At 39.4% G+C, this 11,995-nt stretch overlaps 1 protein-coding gene across 1 annotated transcript; it reads left to right on the forward strand.

Annotated features, from left to right (window-relative positions):
• Positions 1-1,344: 1,344 nt before the first annotated feature.
• On the forward strand, positions 1,345-11,896 carry LOC131580396 (lipase member M-like). Its single transcript, XM_058841555.1, has 10 exons — positions 1,345-1,581; positions 3,003-3,114; positions 4,241-4,358; positions 5,039-5,237; positions 5,743-5,852; positions 6,591-6,727; positions 7,234-7,380; positions 8,396-8,467; positions 9,981-10,052; positions 11,160-11,896. The coding sequence occupies exons 1-10, from the start codon at positions 1,454-1,456 to the stop codon at positions 11,391-11,393; spliced, it is 1,329 nt and encodes a 442-aa protein (XP_058697538.1). The 5' UTR covers positions 1,345-1,453; the 3' UTR covers positions 11,394-11,896.
• The last annotated feature ends 99 nt before the right edge of the window (positions 11,897-11,995 follow it).

An 11,995-nucleotide genomic window follows, 5' to 3' on the forward strand; every position in this document is an offset into this window, starting at 1 on the left:
GACACTGAGACTTTAAAAAGGCAGAAAACTGCTTTTTGTACAGGAAAGATGAAAGGACTTGGAGTATATAAAGGAAATAATGAGAAGATTCAGAAAAATATCCCATATGTGTGTAGAATCAATATTTGAAAACACTCCATGTTCTAAACCATATCTTTGAAAGTCATTTCCTCTCCTAATTTGCTGCCAGAAACTGAACTCAGATGTTTCTGTTTCTCTTTGAAGGCCTGATAACAAGTCTTGTAGGAACAGGTCTTCTGAGATTTTCTTTTGCATTTCTTTCTGATCTGTAAATATTAAAGAAAATAATTTCTGAGGATATATTGGATATTTCTGATCCTAACCACAGGCAGTACTGAAAGAAGAAAGCATGCAAGCTATAGTATAAGTAGAAATATGAAATCCTGATCAAAACCTTGGTCAATGTTCATTTCATTGTTTAAGCTGATCTGTTCTATGTGGATGAACAGTATTTCTGAGATGAAAAGAATATTTGGAGAAGTAAAAATTGGGAACTGAACAAGAAATAATTAGTTTCAAGATTTAAAAATGCCTGGAACATGCAGAATGAAAAACTCACCAGCTTTATACCAGAGTACACAAGTTAAAAATAAAAATAAAATAAATCCTCACTCATACTTCTGCAAAGCTTGTATTGTGGTGAGGACACCACTCATGGTGGAACATGGCTGCACTGGGCCTGTCCTCCACAGAAAGAAGAGACTAAAAAAGGTCACTGTCCTGAATGCCTTAAAAAGGACCTGTCTGGACTCTCTATTCCGGCCTACCTAATTTCCACTGCTGAACAATTCTGGCCCACTCAGAGTATGCTTGAGACCACTGACACATTTGCCCATCTCAGCAATGTCTTCTCAGTCCATACAGATTATGGAAAAGCCTTCTAGTTTCACAGCTATTCACTTAGGGAATATCTATTAAATTCTATGACCATTTAAGAGGTGAAATATAAATGGAGGAAAATCTCCAGAAACTACTCCAGCAACGATGTAGAATTATAGAACAGCAACAAAAGCATTAAAAAAATAGAAGAAAGATATGGGGAGTAACATCTGTAGAGGTATCAGGGTTCCTTCCTTCCTTTCCAGATAACATGAAAAGCTGGAATTGATAGGTTGTTAGTAAAAGAGAAAATTATTGCAGGTCTATTGACAACTTCATTCGGTATGATAAGGTATATCTATGAATATGTTTGTTTTCAAAATTCCTGGTCCTGCTGTGCCACTCTACAGAGGCTGGTATTCTCCTTAAAAATTCAGCCATCTGTGATAGTAGAAGAGCCTTGTTATAGATGTGGTGGCTAAGGAGCTGAAAAGCATGAGTTTGAGAATAAAAGGAGTCACCCCTCTCGGGTGCTGCATTAGAGAAAAGCTGAACTGATAGTAGAAGGAATGAGTAGTGGGAAAGAAACAGAGGCTTATTGTCAAGTTGCTGCATGATTGGGAAAAAAACAGTGCATGACCATCCTTTCACTGCCAGCACCGCTTCCAAACAGCCAGGAATTGAGTTTTCATTCTTCTGCAGCCGCAGCTGCTCAGCCAAACACATGACTTTGGGCACAAGGTCAGTAATGCTTTGATTTATTTATGATCCAAAACTTGTGAAGGCTTCATGGGAACTGCAAAAGGTGGTATGAAACCTGAGCTTGAGGAGTTGCTTCACTATTTGGGAACAAATTTATTTCATTGTGTTGTTTTGCTTGTATGTAGGTGAAAGCATGGCTATTTCCTGCAAGATTCCTTCTGACTAAAGAGATTCAGGGCCGGCTCACCTAGCCTGAATTTAGGTAACTCTGGGATAGCTGAAGAGCATGGGAAGATGGCAAGTGAGAGAATCAGAAAGTGGTAACTTCTAACCAAAAGAAACGGTGCTAGCTCAGTAAAACAAAGATTTCTAAGTGTCCCTTTTAATACAAAAGGAGCTAAGTATTTCCAACACACAGATTGTACCAGAATGTAGTGCCAGGAAGTTGGCATATAAATTCTTGTTCTGAAAGAAGAAAAAAAAAAAAAAGCTATTCATATTATTTGAGCGGGAAAATAGTTTAAAAGTCTTCTCCATTAGGAAAACAATAAATGCAATAGATTTTCTTTGGCTGAATCAGTCTGACTGAAAGATTTATCACTGGGACAAGAGAAGTTTAGGTGTGGACTCTGGGGGATTATATAATGTAGAGAAGATGCTCTTTGAGCAAAGTGTATGTAGGTCTTCACAGACAGTGGAGCTGCTGTGTGTGCATCTAAGCAGGACAGCAACCCCCCCAGGTTGTTATTGTTCCTGTTTTGCTTGACAAAACTGGATGTCCCTGCTCTCAGTATCTACCTAGCATTACATTTAGGAAAGCGTTCTTTTCCTTTACCCATCCTCATCCCATGGAGCAGATAAATTTTGTCATTAGGCAGATTTGTATAAATTTTGCACCTATAAAGAACTGATTTATTTATGTTCTTAAGTTTTTAATTAAATAATAAATAAATTTTTTTTATTTGCAATTGTTTTTATTTTTCCCACTAATTATCCCACAACTTGGTTATCTCCACTTTGAAAGCTTCACTGTGACAATGATTGATTTACTTACAAGTTACCCAACAACTCTGTGTTTCACAGAGTTAGTCAGAAATGTTTCCAAATTCACCTACATATCAAATGCATGGTATGGTAATGCAAGTGACCTCCTTCTCAGACAAATTAGTGAAATTCATTTGTCCAGAAGCTTTGCTTCTTTTCTTGGATTCATTGATATTTTTGCCTTGATCAAGAGCAATATCCCAGTCCAAACCTTAGCAGAGAGTCCAGGTTACTGCCCAAAGCCCTCAGATAGGTGTTTGAAATCAGCTTTGTTCCATTTAATTAACAAGTAGGGAGTATCAGACTAGCTCCATTCATTATTAGACAGCACTTTCCTCACCACAAAATTACAGAACCTGTCGGGATTGCAAGTGCAGAGGAGAACTACTAATAGATTAATATATTGGATTTTGCAGGGAGAAGATATGGCTGTTTGTTGCTGTGACATGTTTGTTTCAGGGAGTTACTTATTCAGAAGAACTGAGAAGAATGAAGAGAGCTGTGGATCCTGAAGCCTTTATGAGTATTGTAAGTTGTTCAATGGAGTGACCTGAGGAGGGATGTTATGCATGACTTACAGCGGAGGTGTTTCTAAGAGTTAGAAATAACAGGGTAGATAAGGTGCCTTTATTTAACCTATCCTCTCTTGTCATTGTATATACTACTGCTTTCTCTTCTATTCTCTTCTGCCTGCATGTGTAACAGCCCATCTTCTCTCTGACAGAAATTAAAGCAAATATTAAGTTTCCAGACTTAATTTCCTTTTAAACATCAGTTACCAGCTTGCTATTGCTGGCACTACCTGCCTATCTGAAAGAATGACTATCTGGACCATCAGCATTTCATCAGCAATGAAGTCTATAAACAACCAGTGGTGACCAGCAGAGACCAGAAATGGCCAGCCTTTCAGAAAAACACCTCTTGCCAAGCAAGCTTGCTTAGGTCTTTCATCATTTGTTAAAATCCTGGGGGTTCCATCCTGCATGGCAAAATATATTGAGTAATTCTCTGAGTACAGGTTATAAAAACCAATCCTCTTTTGTAACAAAACAGAAGGAACGTTACAGGTCAAAAGTAATATTTACTTCAGAGCTTAAGATGGGCTGAGCTCGGGATTTCCCTTGCAACTATGCAAATGCCTGATCTTTTTTTTCATAATGTAATCAGCTTTTCAGCAGTGCTCACTGCATCTATGCTGTTCACCAAACCATAGCTGTGAAGCTGTCTGGATTTCTCTGAAGGTAGTTTAAATAAGCTGGTTCCAGGCTGTATGGAAGCAAATCAGAAGCACTGCACCCAGACAGCTCCTTGTCTCAGCCACACCCCTCATCTCATCTCATCTCATTAAGTCCTGCTATGAGCTTATAGTGATTCTTACAGCTCCAGAATGCAAGGGCTTGTGATGATTGTATGGCAGGAGGGTAATACAGGTTTTATATGACATATTTTAACTTGGCAGTAAACCCCTAGATATAACATAAAGGAAATTTGTTGTTGCTTCAGGGTTACATGCATTCAGATATTTATTATATGTAGGTTAAATCCCCAGCTGTACCTGCTTTCTAACATTTCTTCATTGTGACTACCTTATAATGTATGAAATGGGCTTGTGCAAGCGTGTTTGTTCTCTCAAAATGTGTACCTTCTCTCCTAGAGAGAGCTGATTACTTACAAAGGGTACCCCAGCGAGGAGTATGAAGTGATGACAGAAGATGGTTACACCATTACCCTTAACAGAATCCCTTATGGTACTCAGAATCAAGGAAGCCCAGGTACAGTTATTTAATATGACACAACACCAGCCTAGATTGGGCATATTCCCAAAAGAGATAGCTTGTGTTTTTAAAAGATCCACCAAAGCTTGTATACATGAGTGAAATTTTAGCAGCATTCTGGCTGCCCTGAACAAGCTGCAAGACCTACAGAATTAATGTCAAGCACACCTATTTATAATAAAAAATCCATCATAATATGAAGCATATGCTTCCTAGTAAGAGTTGATGAGTAGAACTTAAAAAAAATTAAAAATAGGGTAATTGGTTGCCTAATCAGCCTGTTTTGTAAAAGCTTTTCCAGCTTCTAATTTTGTTTTGCTTTTGCTTACACTTGGTTAGTATCAGTGTCTGATTCATATTTTGGGTAAAGGAAACCTCTGAAAATAATTGCACACCTTCATTCTCAGTGTTGAGAATCTCAAGCTGATGTATCTGAGCTGTACAGACAATGATCAGAGAGTGCCAAGTTAGTTTGCTCTGGTGTTAAACAGATCTTGCCATAAATTCTTTCAGAATCTTAGAAATTGTCTCTTACAGAAAGAGGGTTTTATTCTTATGATTTGTTGATTCAGGAAAAAATCCCAGTATTGAATATGAGAAAATAATGTCTCTGAACATCCAGGAAATGAAAAGATAAAACCAATTATAAACTGTTTTGGTTTTGCTTTATTTTTCAGCTTCAAGACCTGTTGTGTTTCTCCAGCATGGATTATTGGGAGATGCTAGTAACTGGGTCACAAACCTGCCCAACAACAGCTTGGGCTTCCTACTAGCTGATGCTGGATTTGACGTTTGGATGGGAAATAGCAGAGGGAATCGCTGGTCAAGAAATCATCAAAAGTATTCCATTGATCAAGATGAATTCTGGGCTTTCAGGTAGACAGAACCACTGAAGGGGATATCCACTGCCCATCCTTACATATTTACTTCAGCTGGGTAAATCAGGGATTTACGTATGCTACTTTTTGATAAGCATTCTTTACATTCCCTTCTGCTGAGGTACCGCTATAAAAGCATGTGAAGTGTAATAGTAATGGAGACAACTTTAATTACTGCTTGAACAGGTTTGTCAAACTAGAGGCATAGCAGCAGAACAACTTAGAGGAACCTGCACAGGCCACCTCCAAGCCATTCCTCAGCCCTGGAGCCAGTTTTGGCAGCTACTTAGAAACACCAGTCTGTGTAATACAATAACCCAAAAAATCTTGAGCAGTATCTTCCATATCCAGTGCCAGAAAAACAAAGAACTTGGAACAATTGAGCTATTCACTAAATCAGTCAGACTGTTTCTTTGCTGACAAGCTAATTATAAAAATGTGAATTCAGTTTTAAGTCTGGTTTTTAATTTATGCATGCCTCTCTTTCAACCTCCTGCCTGCAGTTTTGATGAGATGGCAAAGTTTGATCTTCCAGCAGCAATAAATTTCATTTTGGAGGAAACAGGACAAGAAAAGTTGTACTATATTGGCTATTCACAAGGTACTACCATTGGTAAGTTACATACAAGAGAGGGATTCTTCCAGAAAAGAGGAGTAAAATCTGATTTAAAATACTGAGTTACTGAATGTATCTGAAGTTTTCATGAACTCTTTGTAGTTGTGAAATACTGTGTTAGTATAAACAGTTTTCAACATGTAGGCATTTAAAATTTGTTATAAAGATAATGAAGCATAATGGATCAAATGTACTGCTGCTGGAAATGTGTCAACTAAGAATTATACTGGAAATTGTTGTGCGTGGGCCATGCAAATTGTTTCTATTCAAGATGCAAAGGTGTGCCCAACAGCAGCTTGTCAGTTCTCCAAAATAAACAAAACAGGAAGATGAGACTACAGAAAGAGAATTTGGCCAGTTTGGACCAGATGTACACATGAAAAAAGAAAATACAAAATTGGATTGACCAGAATAAAAATGTCTTTTCCTCCCAATAGTATAAGAAATACATGAATGTAATTCAGAAGTGTACACGTTATTTTTAATCAAGTCTGGAAGAAAGCTGCAAAATATAGAAAGAAATTTCTGTGAATAGGGAAAAAAAACTATAAGCTGGTAACTTATGGAGAAGAGAGATTTCATATAAATCTAGGCTGGACCATAGTCTCTGAACAACTAACAAGGTTGCTTATAAATTGAAAATGTAGAATACCATATTTTAATACTGAAAACAGTCTAATGTATAAGTGATCGTTTTTTAATTCCGCTTTTTTTTTTTTTTTCTTTTTTTTTCAGCTTTTATTGCATTTTCAACAATGCCAGAGCTGGCTCAAAAAATCAAACTCTACTTTGCATTGGCACCTGTCACTGCTATTAAGTACGCTAAAGGCCCAGCAACAAAACTCCTCTACCTTCCTGAAAAAATGCTCAGGGTGTGTGATATCTTGGTTTCTAGTGTTGGACTATATCCTTGTGTGTTCAGCTCTTGAAATGGATAAATAGAAAGTGTAGGGTTTTGTGTAGCTGACTCACTTGCATGTGGGCAGGGTTGCCTTGTGGTGAGGCCTTTGAAAGTTCACACAGGGCAATAAGAAAAGCTTTTAGTCCAAGGCAACAGTGCAGCACAGGGACAGGTCACCCAGAGATGTACAAAGATTCAGATCCTAAAAGGTTTCCAAGATTCCTCCAGGCAAAGCCACAACTGATATAAAAGCTTAAACTATGAATTGGAGTTAACATTTAGCATATTGCTTCATTAAAAGTGATGTAACCCAGGCTGAGTAATGCCCAAGCAGGCTGATGCAATGGAAAACCAAGTAATTTTTCACTTATTTGTGGAAACATCATCTGACAAATGGAGAAAGGGCGAGCAAGAGCAACTGAAATTGCTGGGGAAGTGTGTACTTTCCTAAATTAATGTTATCTTTGTATTTCAAAGGGTATGCTTGGCAACAAAGAATTCCTTCCCCAGACTGAGTGTCTAACAAGGATAATAGCCCCTGTCTGCAGCCACCGAGCTTTTGCCAGGCTTTGTAGAAGTGTCTTCTTCAATCTGGGTGGCTGTAACCTGAAAAACATTGATGTGGTACGTATAACTTTTACCAACTCTATTGGGAGCTTAAGCTTATGCTCCCCAAATTCACCTTCTATCCTGTAGTGTGAATGCTGAATTTCTATTAGTATCACATTGCAGGGAACAGTCCTCACTACTGGGCAGTGGTATCTGCTGTTTGCTCTGTCTCTGGCAGGGAACCTCTGCCTCTCCCCTCAGAAGAGCATTTGGCACCAGTTCTACAGTTGACAGCTGCTCACAGCTCCCCAGAATTCTGCAGTCTGCATTCTGACAGACCTCACCCAGGGCACCATACCGTGGTCCATACTGTGGTTACTGGTCTTATCAGAGATATTTCACATGCTGGCACACTGAAGAAGAAATAAAAAACCTACCTGTTTCATGTTTTCTCTTTGCAACAGAGAAAGAAACACACATATTCCTCCTTGTCCTCATTCTCCAAGCCTTGGACCCTCAGGGTAGGAGAGTATTAGGACATACCTGGGCACCTCATGCTATGTCCAGCTGTAGGTGAGGTCACCTGGGAGTCAAAATTTTGCTCAATGATTTTTCAAAAAATGCCTCAGAAAGTGTTCACTGAGGAAGGATCACATAGCAGCTTGTTAAGAAACCCCTGCAGTGCTAGGCTGTGTTTTATTTCAAATATTCGTACATTCATCAGGAAATTGCATTTCCCTTTGTTGTTCTGTCCAACAGTGGTCCTCTCTCACAGAATCTGGTACAGAATTCAGAAAAAACACCACACAGATTGGGATCTAAATTGCTAGCTTTCTATTAATTTCTTCTCACCTGCTAGATTCTTTTAGATTCTCAGTCATCTCGGAAAATGTTCTGGTTGGGGATTGCTCTTTGAGTGCCACTCCTAATCTGACACACTGCCACCTGTGAAGTAAATCTGAGGGAGTCTCCAATCATGCCACTCCAATTTCTATTGGTTTTACTGATACATGACACTGCTGTAGCATATGTTATATGTATATCTGCATAGAAGGGAAGAAGAAAATTCCCACAGAATATTCTCTTTCAGAACCGAATCAACGTGTATATTGCCCAAACCTCTGCTGGAACTTCTGTGCAGAACATAGTCCACTGGAGTCAGGTATGAGCACACCCCTGAAAGATAAAATAGGTACTCACCTTGAGCTGAATAGAGAGATACAGAGATAACCATCTGTGAAGCCATTGCCAACTTCTTGGAAGTACATGCAACTTGTGGATTGCAACTGAAGGCTCAGTTCAGAACACTACTTTTCATTGCTCCTTCTTTTGCCAGCAGGATGGAAATGCCCTATGTGATGCAGGTACATTTGAAGGCAATAATGAAGTGCTGCATTTGAGTAGAAATGCGTAGGCTGGAAGCTGTGCGTGCAGGTGTTCACATCACTCTTCTGGTTGTGTATCCAGTAGCTTTTATAAACGGTGTCCACAGTTCTGTAGGGAGTTTACCTTAATAAATTAGTCATGTTTCCAATATAGTGTCAAGAAACGAGCAGAATCTAGGCTGCCACATAAATTGTCCCATTTTACTATTAAAACCCTTGTAGTTTTCACTTTCAAGGCTGTCAGTGTCTGGACAGCAATAGCACCATAAATAATAAATACTTTAGTAGACTGTTTATATCCCTTCCCTACAAGGTATTGCCATAGTACCTCTTCAGCAGCAGTGCTGATGGGAGCTGCCTTTCTGTCTTTGGGCTCAGAGGATTCAAAGAGCTCCCTCGGAGGAGCCTCTGCAGCGAGGCAGGTTTCCTGGCAGCACCACTGACTCTGGAGCAGTGCAGGAAGCACCGCGAGGACACAGAGTTTGCAGGAGCGTTTGTGCCCTTTTCAGCAAAGCAAACACACAGATATGTTTGAGTGAAATCTGCACAGGCACTTACTCAAAATATAATTCTACTTTTGGCTGTGAGTTTGCACTAGACAGTAGGTTTGAATAAGTCGCTTTTGTAACCATGACCTGGACCTGTAAAGAAAAAGGGTTACAAAAGCAGAGTGAGGGAATTCCACAAATTGACTCTCATGTAATTCAGCATCTAACCACAGACTGCAAGCACAAATATGCAGGAGTAATATTCCTTTGTTGTCCTTACTGTTATTACAACTAAAGGAGCTAACGGAATTTCAATACTAAGATTCTGGTAAGAGTGTCTCTCAGAGTAGTGACAACCCACACTGTAGGTAAAGCCAAGGGGAAGAACTAAAAATGGTAATTTCTGTATTCAAAATAGAGTGGGAAGAGAAAACATAAGATGAAGCCACTCACAGAGCTGAGTGTTGGCAACACAGCCGTAAGAATAGGACAAGGCAGTAGCACTGAGATGGACTTGCTGACAGCAGTTGTTAACAGCAGTTTTACAAACTTGAACAAATTGCCTGTGAGGACATCCTTGGATCTGTCTGCAGAAGATGTGAATTTCTTTCGTTATGACAAAAACATTTAACTCCTTTTCACTTTTTGACCCTTTTAATTAATTTACTATTGGCTCTTTGAAAGCTCTTAGAAGAACTTCTCTTGGGGCTTTAGATTGGAGTCAGAGGATCATCAGGGAAAGAACATACAAACTTCCCAAATTATGGCTTCATTACTACCCTTCTCTTGTTTATCCTCTTAGGAGGCCCGCTCGGGGAAGTTCCAAGCTTATGACTGGGGCAGTTCAAAGAAGAACATGGAAAAATACCAACAGGTATGTTTTGGTGAAGCAACCTTGGACAGCACAGAAACACACAGAAAGAGAGTGAGGATGTTGTAGGAGACACATTTTCAGAACATAAGTAAATGAAAATATTATTGCTTTTCAGTTTGGAAGTCAACAGAGGAAGCATACAAGCATTAGTGGCAATAATAAGTTGAATACATTTTAAAAGAGAGAGATAAAAAGAGAAAAAATTTTCAATTAAATGCTCAATAGGAATGAGAAAGTAAGGGCAGAAAAAATAGAAAATTAATTTTAAAAAAGAAGAGTACACAGAAAATAACAAAAACATCTTGCCTACTAGTGTAACTGAAACAGATGACAATATTAGGAATAGGAAAACTGGAAAACTAACAGCCACTCCTAGATTTTGGCAGCCAGACACAAAAGGACTTTGTCCTCAAGCAGACCCTGAGGAACATCTTTTCCATTTAAGACTCAATCCCATCCTTGACCCTCCTACCCTTTAAGTTTCCACAACAGCCTGTCATGATGAGTTACATGTTTTAATGGTCACTTGCATGAAATGCAGCTTCCTGTGGCTTGCCTTGAATTTGGTTGCTCCTGGAAAGTCACGGGATGCCTTCTAGGTTTTGTGTTTGGGGCTATTACTTCCAGTACTCTTTCTTCATACCATTTGTGGTTGTATAAACCTGTTCCTGTCCTTGTTCTGACATCTCTTTCCCAGAATAGGAGTCCTAAGCTGCTTTCCCTCTCCTCCTATAGAATCCTTGTCACATTTGTTTTCTCTCTAGCCTATGTCTTCTGGGGCTGACCAATACTTCAAAAGGACCATGATGGGGGTTTATCCAGAGGCATCCTGACATGTCTGTCTAGTTTCAGGCTCCTGCCCTTAGATTGCCACTTGAGAGGGCAGAGACCCAACAATAACTCTTTGTCAACCCAGGAGGTGCTTTACTCTTGACTGTGCTATCAGTTGAGTAATCCCTGTGAGCACAGACAGAAAAGGCAAACAAGGGAACTTCCTTCCTCTTTGGTTTAAACACCTCTACTTTGAGCAGTGACAGAAGAAAGCCCCAAATGAATGTTTAAAGTTGCTGTGCTCTCCTGGACATTCATTCCTGTACTGTTTTCCAGACTGTTCCTCCTCTCTACAACATAGAAGAGATGACTGTACCAACTGCTGTGTGGACTGGGGGACAAGACCTGCTTGCAGATCCCAAGGATGCAGCCATTTTATTGTCTAAAATTAAGAAGCTTATCTATCACAAGAAGATTCCTGAATGGGCACACCTGGATTTCATCTGGGGATTGGATGCACCTTTGCATGTGTACAATGAAATTATTGACCTGATGCAGAAGTATCCTTAACCCACAACCAGATACCTTACCTGACCCATTCAACAGCACTTAGATTCACTGGGTACAAAAACCCCCTTCTGTTGCACCTGGAGTCAGGGACAGGGGTCCTCCTGCACACTGCATGTCACTCCAATGCCTTTTGCATCCTGATAGTGCACTTCATGTTTTCTGGCAACCTTGTGGAGCTGTAATACTTTTCCAATTGATATATCTTCAAATCTGCAATAACTATACTTTGCAAACAGAGGACAGGGTTTGCTACCAGCCTACTCTCTTCTCTAGACTATAACAGTAGTGAAAGCTCTTCATTTCTCTGGATGCATTCTGTGCTCCATAGATGTTTTCCATTCTTCATATTATTGCTCAGTTAATTGGGCTGGCAGTTATTTAAAGGCATAGTGTAATCAAAATCTTATTCTAACAATTGTGGTATTGTATAATTTTATTATTAAATGAGATTATTAAACAAGAAGGTGAGTTAATACAAAAAAACACCTCACTCCTGAGAAGAAGATGGTTTGTCTTTGTTTGAAACAGGAATGCTCCCTGTTTTCATGAGGAAGAGCAAGGGACACAGGGTAGGCCCAACAGAAAACAGTAACCAGTATCAT

The sequence above is a fragment of the Poecile atricapillus genome, chromosome 6, assembly GCF_030490865.1.
Source record: "Poecile atricapillus isolate bPoeAtr1 chromosome 6, bPoeAtr1.hap1, whole genome shotgun sequence".
In the NCBI taxonomy this organism is placed as follows: Eukaryota; Metazoa; Chordata; class Aves; order Passeriformes; family Paridae; genus Poecile; species Poecile atricapillus.